General features: G+C 42.1%; 1 protein-coding gene across 1 annotated transcript in view; it reads right to left on the bottom strand.

Annotated features, from left to right (window-relative positions):
- LOC123758464 (Smrter) overlaps nt 1-11052 on the bottom strand; it is a 730161-nt gene extending 719109 nt beyond the window's left edge. The window contains exons 1-2 of the mRNA XM_069328783.1: nt 10777-11052; nt 3721-3802 (exon numbers count right to left, since the gene is read on the bottom strand). Of these exons, the coding sequence (XP_069184884.1) occupies nt 3721-3728 (8 nt within the window). The 5' untranslated portion in view covers nt 3729-3802; nt 10777-11052. The remainder of the gene's footprint in view (nt 1-3720; nt 3803-10776) is intronic.
- Between the last annotated feature and the right edge of the window lie 1122 nt (nt 11053-12174).

Raw genomic sequence — 12174 nt, 5'->3', positions numbered from 1 at the left:
ACGTCTTACTTTCAATTTCCACCAACGTTTTCTTCTCGTGGATCTATACACAAATATAACAGAACATGACACCTTGATAAAAGCTTACCAAGAAAGTTTCCACAGCAGCTTTGGTCTTATAATAATTTTAATTTATGCCCGATGACACCCTCTCCCCCCCCCCACCCCCCACCTTTATTCAATACGAATTAGATCACCGGAGGCAGATGAACTTATTAATTTCATAGGACAGTCCTGTATAATCCATTCAGAATACTGTTACAACTAACTATAATATCATCTTACCTTTCACATGGCGTGTTGAGTCTCCCGCGATGAGCTAATACACAACACTTACCTGCAATAATGAACAGTTGTTAGTATTCTGATCTGAATTGTTCATATAAGCAACTCTTAAATAATTTTTTTATACAAAATAGTATGATTTGTTCAAGTAATTCACATGTTTACTAAAGTTGTGGAAACTTTTTTGTGGTCGGTCTCGAGCCCATTGTTAATGTGACGATGTGTATTGAATTTTGTAACTAGCTCATCAAGGCTGTAACTTGCTTAGCTAAATGAATTGTGGGATTCAGTCCCTGAGCCCATTAAGTGCCTCTAACTCTTTGAACTACCGCCCACAGGATGGGTATGAAGTGCATAAAAAATTAACAAAAACTAATACAAGAACAAGACTTGAGAATGAGAATTGATAAGTGTTACGACCCTGGGTTCTTTAGTGGAAACCAGAGGTCAAAATTGAGTTATTAAACTTAACTATAGTATAGCTGAACGCAACCCTATGCGTCATTGTATCTTCCCTGCCAGACGTAAGACTATTATTGTTTCTCAAAGAGCATTTAAAGACTGAGCTGGGGGTTGATTATTAAATAATAACATAGGCACCAACTTTGCTTACTAATACTTTCTATTCATTTGTAAAGTAACAATACGTTGCATAGGGGAAGATCTTTAATGTGCTTAGCTGCACGATCAATTAGGCTCCTTCCGGCACCACGACATGCGGGAGGCCTAGCTGGTCGCTAGGAGCGTTCTTCTCTGGCTGGCGTTCGTGGGGACGAGACCTACTCTGTGGCTGCACCCCTACTCTCCTCCCTTCCCCTCTTCCTTATTTCCCTTACCTGAAGTTCCTGTACCATTAAGTTAAGTACGGGGCGTTTTAAGTGTACCTACTCTGGTAGTAAATATTGGTGAGACCTGGGGGTAGTATTTGCCAGTGTTTTGGGTACCCCTAAGTGTTGTGTTTTGTATTAGGGTACCACGTGGTGTCTCTACCCTAAGCTGCATCCAGCTTCAGTGCTTATCCAGTAGTACTTTACCCTAGCTTGTTTTTAGTGTAAACCTTGTATCCTGCCTAAGTGGACCAAGGCTTTTTAACGTAAGGTAGTGTGGTAAAGTTATTATTATTATTGTTATTGGTGTGAGTGTATATGGGGGGTTGTTAAGGGGTTAATAAATAAGTACATGAATTATAGAGTATCCCTTCTTCCTGTGTGGGAGTGCATTGATCAACCCTTAGACTGACATATATGGTCTAGTAACAAGGTATTATTACTGTGGATAGTTTATTTTGGGGGCCGGGCCTTTTAGCTCTCCAATATTTGATACTCTGCCTTCTGACTACCCTTACCCCTTAATAGTACCAGTTTCCCCATAGAAGCCCACCACACACAATATTATTTATAACAATAAGACAATCGATTTGAGAATGGTACAGGACGGACCGAAACGTCGTCGTCCCTTCACCTTCTAGTGTGTGGTCTGGTCAACATACAAGAACAACTCCACGCTAAATTGGTTGGAAGTGAATCAGTCGCCATGCAGTGACAGACAGATGAGAATACGCAGCTGCACTCAGCGACGACTGCTGCTAAACAATCACTACTTGAGGTGGGTAGTAACTTGGACAAGACCGTCCCTTACACGAGCGGCCAAGAAGCAAGCATTAACACTCTTACATTACCATCACTATCTGCGATGTCCCACTGTTATATCACCATGTGACCGTTTTCCTTTTTTTAACATTTGTTGACATGTGCACCATGCTGCTAAAGGACCAACACAAGGTGTTGGTCCAACACAAGGTCAGGTGGACGCAGATATGACAGTCGAGGACACAGCATCGTCCATTACGGGCTATTCATGCCCGTGCCACCTCTGGCTGGCTTAATCTTCACCAATCAATAAATCAGAGTCACTTTTTAGGAGAAAAGCACCTGCACTTAGTGACTCGTTGCACTTGACACGTAACTACAGCCATACATTGCGTGTCAAAACATGTGCGTGTCAGGAAAATCAGAACGACGAGAGTCGGCTATACTTGTACATACATGCTGTTGATAACATTCTCTGGAATCCTAATGACCCGGAGGTATAGTGGGGTCTCGACTCACCATCAGGAATCTCGAGTTCGAATCCCAGACGGGACAGGAATAGATATGGCCACTGCTTTTGCAGAAAAACGGTGCTGTTTCTGACGAACTGAGTGATTGTAACCTATCCACCGCTGCCCACTGGATGGGGGGCGGTGTGCAGGACAAACATAAATTGTGACACTAGCTCTCCACATATGTCAGTTGCTTAATTTAGAACCTGTACTTGTGGTCGATCTCGAACCCATTGTTGATGTGACGACTTATATTGAATTTTGTAACTAGCTCATCAAGATTGTAACTTGCTTAGCTAAATGAATTGTGGGGTTCAGTCCTTGAGACCATTATGTGCCTCTGTAACCCTTTCCACTACCGCCCACAAGATGGGTATGGGGTGCATAATAATTGAACTAAACTGTTTCTGACGGGGAAAAGAGAGAATTGCACAGCGCGGACGGTACAGGGTGCCATATAAATCGCCGGGGGAAGAAGGGTTCTACCACGGGAGACATCTCCCGTCACGCAGGGTGCAGTCGCACCTCCACAGATCTCCAGTATCATCTATTGATACTGGTAATGGCTCAAAAGGGCCACCACTTACGGGCTATTCATGCCCGTGCCACCTTTTGGGTGGCTTAATCTTCATCAATCGGGGTTCTACCCTCACTTTGCTCCTGCTTCTGACCGCTACACTCGAGACAAGGTTAGTCCTTCATTAGACAAGGAAGGTTAGACCAAGAGACAACAACGTCTCTTTCCAGGCGATTAAAAATACATAAACAATAGGGCGCCATCAAGGAACACAATCTCCTCTCACAACCAGACCATCACCAGAGAAATCTTAAACGCAAAAATCATCGATAGATACAGCGATAGCAAGCGGCTCGACATCTACGAGGCACTACACATCAAGAAGTCAACACCAGCAATCAACAGCCAATTAATGCACATCTATATTCTACCCACTTCAAGACCCCAAACCAATATAGAAGCATCAAGAGGAAGTATGGGCCAATAGGCCCTCTGCAGTTACTTAAATTCTTATGTTATCATATCCTATTAATACCCATAGTTTTCGTGTTTTGTTTTGCGTTTGTTAAGTTTGTTCACCTCACCCAAAACTATTGTACCATATCACCTCACCCAAATGGGAGTATAAGTATGACGGATTAGCGTGTTTACAGGTTACAGTTGTGTATGTAAACTAACATCCGGACACCTCAACAAGCGAGATGTGACAATAGTTAAATGCAGGACGAACTGTACACTCTGTCACGGGCTCGCTATAGCCCGTGCTACTTGGAACTTTTTGTTCCCAGTAGCTGAATCTAAAACAACAACTGCTCACCCTGGCATGGCGGAGGGCGATGTGTGGCCGAGGACACTGGTCTACTCCCTCACTTCTGGCGGGACCAGACTCGTCACCAACACTGAAAAGATAATTCACATTAATATTTTTGTTTAGTATTTTAATTTTCATTGCACAATTTGCAGTAACCGAGGCACTGGCCGCGTCAGTGAACCCGGTACTGCCGTCGAGAATACAAATGAGGAAAATTATGACAAAGAGAAGAATTGTCAAAATAAAAACTACAAGAGGGTCACAGAAGGAATTGAATTAAATTAATAGACTTTCAAAAATCGATAAAAAAAGAATCGTGCGGGTATCCGCGGTTAACCTGGAGAACCCGAAGGATACTCAAGGTTATCAGGGAAGACACTGGGAAAGCGGCAGTTTTGAGTTAGTTTAGTTCATTTATTATGCACCCCATACCCATCTTGTGGGTGGTAGTGAAAAGGGTTACAGAGGCACATAATGGGCTCAAGGCAAATAGTTCGGTCTGAAGGGTAGAGGCCCAGTTGTTTATACGGACTCCCCACTCAAAGTACAAGCCATCGCCCATTGTCAGAACAACTGCACTTCCAGCTGCACCCGTGGTGCGGTGTAGGGAACCATCAGTGTATATGATTTGAGGGAGAGAATGCTCTGTGGACAGAGCATCACTATGGCTTAAGGCGTTGAGCTTTGCCTTAAGACGAAGCTTGGGCTGATCTCTAATTTGCTTCTTGAGGAAAGGGTTTTAGAAGCTCTGCTGAAAAATTCGGAAACTTTGGATAGAGAAAGCCGAAAAAATTGCCCCATAAGAAACTTTGCAAAAGTATAGGGTAATAGTGCTCAGCGAAAATGGAAGAAATGACAAAATTTGATAAGAAAAGAGCAGCTAAGCATTTCCCAGGTAGGGAGGCTAGGTAAACCAGAAGGTAATTTGGCAAGTATACCCATGACGAGTGTTGAGTACAGAGCGGGAAGACCTGTGGGGCGGGTGTGCCAACCTTGACGTAAATAGTTAGAAACAATATTGGCACAATGGTGTCACCTTCTCCAAAATTATTGTAATAATTTTTATGCAACACTTAAATCTTCATTAAGTAATAATTGACAAAAATGTTAAATCTGGGTAATTGAAGTGATGAATCAGTAAACTATATGGGACTTAAAGTTAATCTTAGTGGAGAAATGTGGTGAGTGGGTACCGCAGCGTCGCATTCTAGGGCCAACCCTTTTTGTCATGTACATCTATTTATGTACATCTTGTTACATAGATGAGAATATTACAGTCATCAAATTTGCAGATGACAGATTTATGGTAAAGTGGGAACTGAAAATTATATTGAGGGCCTCACAGAGGGATCTACATGAACATCACAAATGGTCAAAAGACTGGCAAATGCTCTTTATAATAAAAAAGTGCAAGACCTTACTTGTGGGGCATAACAACCCACATTACAACTACAAGATTAATAATCTGCTGCAATATTTTCTTGCAGCAGATTGATGAATGAATTGAATTGCAGCAGATTGACCTTGGAGTCAAAATCCCGCACTCGCCGAAAGTTGCATAACGGAGCAGCAGTAAAAAAACACCTGGAGAAAATTCAACACTGAGCAAGGAAAATCCTTCCCGAATTATGTCAACACTTATCAGGAACGGCTGAGGGCCAGAGGGGTAACAACACTACAAACCAGGCATGAAAGGGGTGGATCTCATAGAAACTTAAAATACTGAACAATTTGGAGAATGTTGATCTAGACAGGTCAGATTTAACCTTTTGAAGATCAAAAGGTCAGATGTTAAACAAGGAGCAACGATTTCATCCTCAACAAGCCACAATGTACAACTGAGAAAAGGAGATGCTTTTTCGCCCACAGGTTCACCCATGGAACTTCCTACCCGCCGAAGCCGTAAATGTCAAAACGGTTAACTTTTAAAATCCATCTGGAAAAACCATCAGGGCATATGGGGGGGACCTTTGACAAGCGCCTACTTCCTGTCCTCCTCGAGGACACTAGTGTGTTAATAGCCCCTCAGGTAAATTCAGGCAAACGACAATGTCCTTGCATTTTTGTAGTAAAAAACGGCATATGATACAAGCTGGAGTCGGCCCGGACAACACCAAAATATGTGATGGGGCGTAAGTCACCATCTAAGCGTTCAATACGACCAGATTCCCACTAAGTTGCCAAAATAAATATTGACATTCTGAAGGGTGAAGCACCATGACCAACACGTGCTGCAAGGGCTCTATAAGGGGACTTACTCCTGGGCGAAAGATCGGTTAGGTTACGTTAGGTTTAATACTACTAATTTTGTCCGTTGTAACAACTCTTGAGGACGGGCGGGGTTGAAGTGGTTTCTCTGTATGAATGAGGCGGAATAGTCTGGCGAGTTTATATTTTATTATTCACATTCTTTGCGCTTTTAAAATTAACGTAACGCGCGCACCTCCACCTTTGTTTGAGCTCCAGAGAGTAAACAGTAGAGTCAGTGGAGCTCACTGGAGCTCAACATTGTATCTGGTAGAAAGTTTAATAAAAATTAGTGCGTGGTAACGTAAATTAATTTAAATAAATTGAAGAATATATAGACTGTTGTATCATTAACTTTCCCCTTTTCACGGGAAATAATATTTTTGGGAAACGGAGAAGTTATTATAATTATATTTGTTTAGAAGAGGCTTGTGAATGTATCAGGAAGAGGAGGGGGGGGACATTTTATATTTCTAAATATATTCACTAGATAATTCCTTGTTGTAAGGTTCATTATATTGATAATTTGCAATTTCTTATATTTTTGGGGGTATATAGTTAACACATTTTCCTTGTATTATGTTATACAGTATGTAATACAGTAAACAGAGCTTACCGAAGTTTAATTGTAGTATTCAATTGTCTCAATCAATTCTGACTAGCTTAAATAAATAAATAAATAAATAAATATGTTTATTCAGGTAAGGTACATACATACAAGTGATGTTACATTAATGGATTGATATATAGATAGAGCTAGTACATACAATGCCTAAAGCCACTATTACGCAATGCGTTTCGGGCAATAAAAACATTAATATCTAGAACTTAATACTAATTGAGCATAAAGAATAAAAAGTGTTGAAAACAAATACAAATAAAGATAAAAAAAAGGGGGAACATGACTGAAAAAGCAGCACAAATACAATAGGTTGACAAACAGTGTTGAATAAAAAAAAAATAATAATAATAAAATAAAATAACAGACATGGGTTGACAATAAAGGAGTGAGGTGGGTTACAGGGAATTTATTAGGTAGTGTTTAGTTTTTATCTTAAACTGGTTGAGAGAGGTACAGTCTTTAACATGGTTGGGAAGGTCATTCCACATTCTGGGCCCCTTGATTTGTAGAGCATTTCTAGTTTGATTAATTCGTACTCTAGGAATATCAAAACTGTATTTATTCCTGGTGTGGTGCTCATGGGTTCTGTTACAACCTTCCATGAAGCTTTTGAGGTCAGGATTGGCATTACAGTTCAGCGTTTTATATATGTATAATACACAAGAGAGAATGTGCAGTGACTTAATGTCTAACATATTCAGAGATTTGAGTAAGGGTACCGAGTGATGTCTGGGGCCAGAGTTGGTTATTGTCCTAATAGCAGCTTTGTGTTGGGTAATGAGAGGACGTAAATGATTTTGGGTAGTAGAACCCCAAGCACAAATACCATAGTTGAGGTATGGATAGATAAGGGAGTAATAGAGAGTAACCAGGGCAGGGCGGGGTACATAATATCTGATCTTAGAAAGAATGCCAACAGTTTTTGAAACTTTTTTTGATATATTTAGAATGTGACCCTGGAAATTCAGCTTGTGGTCGATGAGAACGCCAAGGAATTTGCCATCTAATTTGTTACAAATTTGGGTATTGTTTATTTTGAGATTTATCTGATTAGAGGATTTATTGCCAAACAGAATATAAAACGTTTTGTCAATGTTAAGGGTGAGTTTGTTGGCAGTTAGCCAAAGATGGACTTTCTCTAGCTCAGTATTTACTGTGGCATTTAGAGCAAGGGGGTCAGGACTGGAGTAAATGAAGGTTGTGTCGTCAGCAAATAGAATTGGTTTGAGGTGTTGGGAGGCATATAGCATATAGCATGTTGGGAGGCATATTAATTTATAAAGCTGCGTCGTGTCACGATAAGCTACTAAGGCCCAGTCGTCTGAGTATTGATCCTAACTCGCCTTCAGCAGCCAAGAGTGACAATGTAACAAACTAGGCTGGTTGTAAGAATTATTCCAGAAGGTTCCAGAAATTTCGTGTAGGTACCTGACCTCAACAACGCACATTCCCCTGGGGATTAGCAGGTCTGAGTCACAAATGGCGGGCGTCTCTGTTCATAGCTGGGTATAATGAATCATCCTATAGTATTCAGTAATTTAGAGAAATTAGCCTTTATTCATTTTGTATTAAAATTGTATTGTATAATATTCCTGGTTATAGTACCAAGAGTATTCTAATTATTAGGAGATTTGAGTTAAGTCACCATCAGTGACGTCACGAATCAGATCTAAGTTGTAAGGCGCGAGTGACCGGCGGTCATAGGTCAACAGAGTTGACATGTCCACTATTTCTCAAAGTTCAAATAACCATTTTGGTGATCGGGAACAGCTCTGCCGTTAGATGCTTGTGTAATTTAACTTCAGTAAAATAATTCAACCAGTCTGGATCAATTAAGTACAACAGAGGTTAATTGTTATAACTTAAACCTGGCTAAGTAACTTGGTAAGCGATGCGGAACAATACAATGCTCTAGTCTGGGGAAGACCAGAGAGAGGGAGATCAGTGTGGACTCGAGATTAACTGGGAGAGGTCAACCATCTTACCTCTCCCCCAAGACCAGCCCCAACATCTGAGCTGGTCAACAGAGGTATAGTTGCTATTGTTATTTATAGGGATAGTCAACTCATTGCCGTTCAGGTCAAGTAGGGAGTGAACATCTTTAGATTTTGTTTTAGTTTTCTTTTAATAAATTAATTAGTTAATATTCTGCATTTTCATTATTTCCATGTGTATGTTCAATTTATATGAATTTGTCCTGGTCACGTGGTCCCTACGAGGCAGAGTTGAATTGGGCGCCGATTCTAACACCAAATCGGAAGTCATCTCTACCGTGTAATTAATTCCACACTCAAGGTCATCGGTTATAGTGGGGATCAAGCCCCAAGGTTGATTAATTAGCATGATCGATCCAGACCTCGATCATTGCTCTGTGTTACTGGTCTGGTGGTGGCGGCGGAGGCGACTCTAGGGTTTTGCTCAAAGTCTATGTCACGTCATACTGGTTGTAGAATCCTAAGTCGGTCAATCGTCTTAAGACCACGTGGCGTGGAGTCGGCTTTAGTAAAAGTTTTGGAGTCCCTTGTAGAGAATAAAAAGTAAGAATACGGGTAGAGGGGGGAAAAGGAGGAAAGATAATTCGAGAACACCCTCCCCGTGTTACAACAACACCCAAGTGTGGGGGAAAATGTTCCTGACACACTGAGAACTCTGGAGAAGAGTGCATCCCATACGGTGTGTGACTTGAGTGTACAACCTTTGAAAATGTCATATCAACGTTACTGTGTGTATATGAACACTTCCAGCGAGAGATTTGCTGTTTTTTCCAAGAAATGTCTGGTTGGGAGTTTTTTACCAAGAAATGTCTGGCTGGGAGTTTTCTCCACAGGAAATGTCTGGCTGGGAGTTTTCTCCCCAGGAAATGTCTGGCTGGGAGTTTTCTCCCCAGGAAATGTCTGGCTGGGAGTTTTCTCCCCAGGAAATGTCTGGCTGGGAGTTTTCTCCCCAGGAAATGTCTGGCTGGGAGTTTTCTCCCCAGGAAATGTCTGGCTGGGAGTTTTCTCCCCAGGAAATGTCTGGCTGGGAGTTTTCTCCCCAGGAAATGTCTGGCTGGGAGTTTTCTCCCCAGGAAATGTCTGGCTGGGAGTTTTCTCCCCAGGAAATGTCTGGCTGGGAGTTTTCTCCCCAGGAAATGTCTGGCTGGGAGTTTTCTCCCCAGGAAATGTCTGGCTGGGAGTTTTCTCCCCAGGAAATGTCTGGCTGGGAGTTTTCTCCCCAGGAAATGTCTGGCTGGGAGTTTTCTCCCCAGGAAATGTCTGGCTGGGAGTTTTCTCCCCAGGAAATGTCTGGCTGGGAGTTTTCTCCCCAGGAAATGTCTGGCTGGGAGTTTTCTCCCCAGGAAATGTCTGGCTGGGAGTTTTCTCCCCAGGAAATGTCTGGCTGGGAGTTTTCTCCCCAGGAAATGTCTGGCTGGGAGTTTTCTCCCCAGGAAATGTCTGGCTGGGAGTTTTCTCCCCAGGAAATGTCTGGCTGGGAGTTTTCTCCCCAGGAAATGTCTGGCTGGGAGTTTTCTCCCCAGGAAATGTCTGGCTGGGAGTTTTCTCCCCAGGAAATGTCTGGCTGGGAGTTTTCTCCCCAGGAAATGTCTGGCTGGGAGTTTTCTCCCCAGGAAATGTCTGGCTGGGAGTTTTCTCCCCAGGAAATGTCTGGCTGGGAGTTTTCTCCCCAGGAAATGTCTGGCTGGGAGTTTTCTCCCCAGGAAATGTCTGGCTGGGAGTTTTCTCCCCAGGAAATGTCTGGCTGGGAGTTTTCTCCCCAGGAAATGTCTGGCTGGGAGTTTTCTCCCCAGGAAATGTCTGGCTGGGAGTTTTCTCCCCAGGAAATGTCTGGCTGGGAGTTTTCTCCCCAGGAAATGTCTGGCTGGGAGTTTTCCCAGCCAGTCTCCAGAGTCAATCTAAATCTGTGCAAACACTCCATGCAAATAAAAGGACCCAGTCTATGGAACTTACTCCCTAATGAATAAAAAAAATGGACAGCTTCCCCAAACAAGTCCGAAATGAAGCAAGAGAGAAGGAATTATGTTGGTTCCCAGGTCTATAAACTATGTATATTCCACGTACCAGGTATATGCATAGTTTAGTACTTGTATGCAAAGTATATCAGCTGGTTGTTCAGTAAACTATTGTGGTGGATTTAATAACCCCCAAAGGTTAATATAGGCCTTGAGCCGAACACCAAACCTAAAAATTACATACCCCGTTGAAGGGCCTGCAGGCGGCGCCGAAGAGGAGGGTGGAGGTGGTTATCACCTCCCTCCCTGGGCCCAGACGTCAACACGCCCAGGCTGCTGCTGCTCAGAATCCTCAAACTTATAATTTTCTTTTACCCGATATCAGCACAGAACAAATCTCACTCCTGCTATACGTTGTGCAACTGAACATCAGCCACGTATAATATTGTAGAAATATCACGACGGATTTTGTTAAAAATTTCCAGAACACCAAGAGTGTGTACCGCCACGACGACGACTCTCCGGCAACTGAAAGTTCTGAAGGGATAGACCAGCTTCGGTTCGAAACGTCGAGACAGCTAACTGAGACCAATTCGAAACCTCGACACAGTTGTCTGGTCGTTGGGTGGGCTAAACTAACTAACAAAGCTAAACAGCTAAAGTGAGCTAAACAACTAACTGTCACAGAGCATTTAGTGTTCTTGAATGTGTTTATGACAGTCCATTTCTCACAACAAAGGGCCGTCAGGTTCACAACATTCTTGTCAAATAGTGATGTGTTAAAATCCACACAAGTCAGCAGTATACCAAACCCTTCAACGGTTCATAGAATTACCCAAAGCCTCCTTAATTAAATTAAGTAAACAAAGAAGAAATCTAACATATTTGCTTATTGTAGTATTGAAGCTGAAAATAGAATGTGATAAGGCTTAATTTTACCCGGAAATATAAAACGGAAAATATTGATGTGTAACGCGGATGTAAAGTTGGTTCCTCTCCTAGAGCAGCGATGTCGTCACACTGAATGATGTCCCTAGCCACCCTCTGCTTGACCTCTATCAAATGAGTCTCTCACAAGGTATCTTGCCAAAGAAATGGACACAAAGTCTCATAATACCAATTCCTAAACCTAACTCTCAAAAATTCAGACCCATTTCCCTTACATCTTGCATGTGTAAAGTCTTGGAGAGAATTGTTCTCAATCGTGTCATGTTGCAGGTCAAAGAAAAACTGGCCCCAAACCTATATGGGTTTAAGCCCAAGTGTAGCACACAAACATGCTTTGCTGAATATTTTGTAAACTCCCAGGATGGGACACAGGCAGCCTTTATTGACCTAAAGTCAGCTTTCGATGTAGCGAATGGCGAAATAATATTAGAGCAACTTGCTGAATTTGGAATCAAAGGTAATCTTCTGAGTTGGATAAAGAGCTACCTATCCAACAGGCGTGCTAGTGTCCTATTTAAAGGAGTTAAAAGTACAAGAACAGATGCATTCGAACTAGGCACACCTCAAGGTGGTGTCCTAAGCCCTATGCTCTTCAATATACTTATGCACAAACTTATCCATGACATACCTGTACAACCTACGGAAACTGTTATATGTTATGCTGATGATATTTGTATTATGGCACACAGTAAAC

The sequence above is a fragment of the Procambarus clarkii genome, chromosome 22 (assembly GCF_040958095.1).
Source record: "Procambarus clarkii isolate CNS0578487 chromosome 22, FALCON_Pclarkii_2.0, whole genome shotgun sequence".
NCBI classification, from domain to species: Eukaryota; Metazoa; Arthropoda; class Malacostraca; order Decapoda; family Cambaridae; genus Procambarus; species Procambarus clarkii.
The sequence above is the reverse complement of the archived record's forward strand: the minus strand, read 5'-3'. Positions and strand labels throughout refer to the sequence as shown.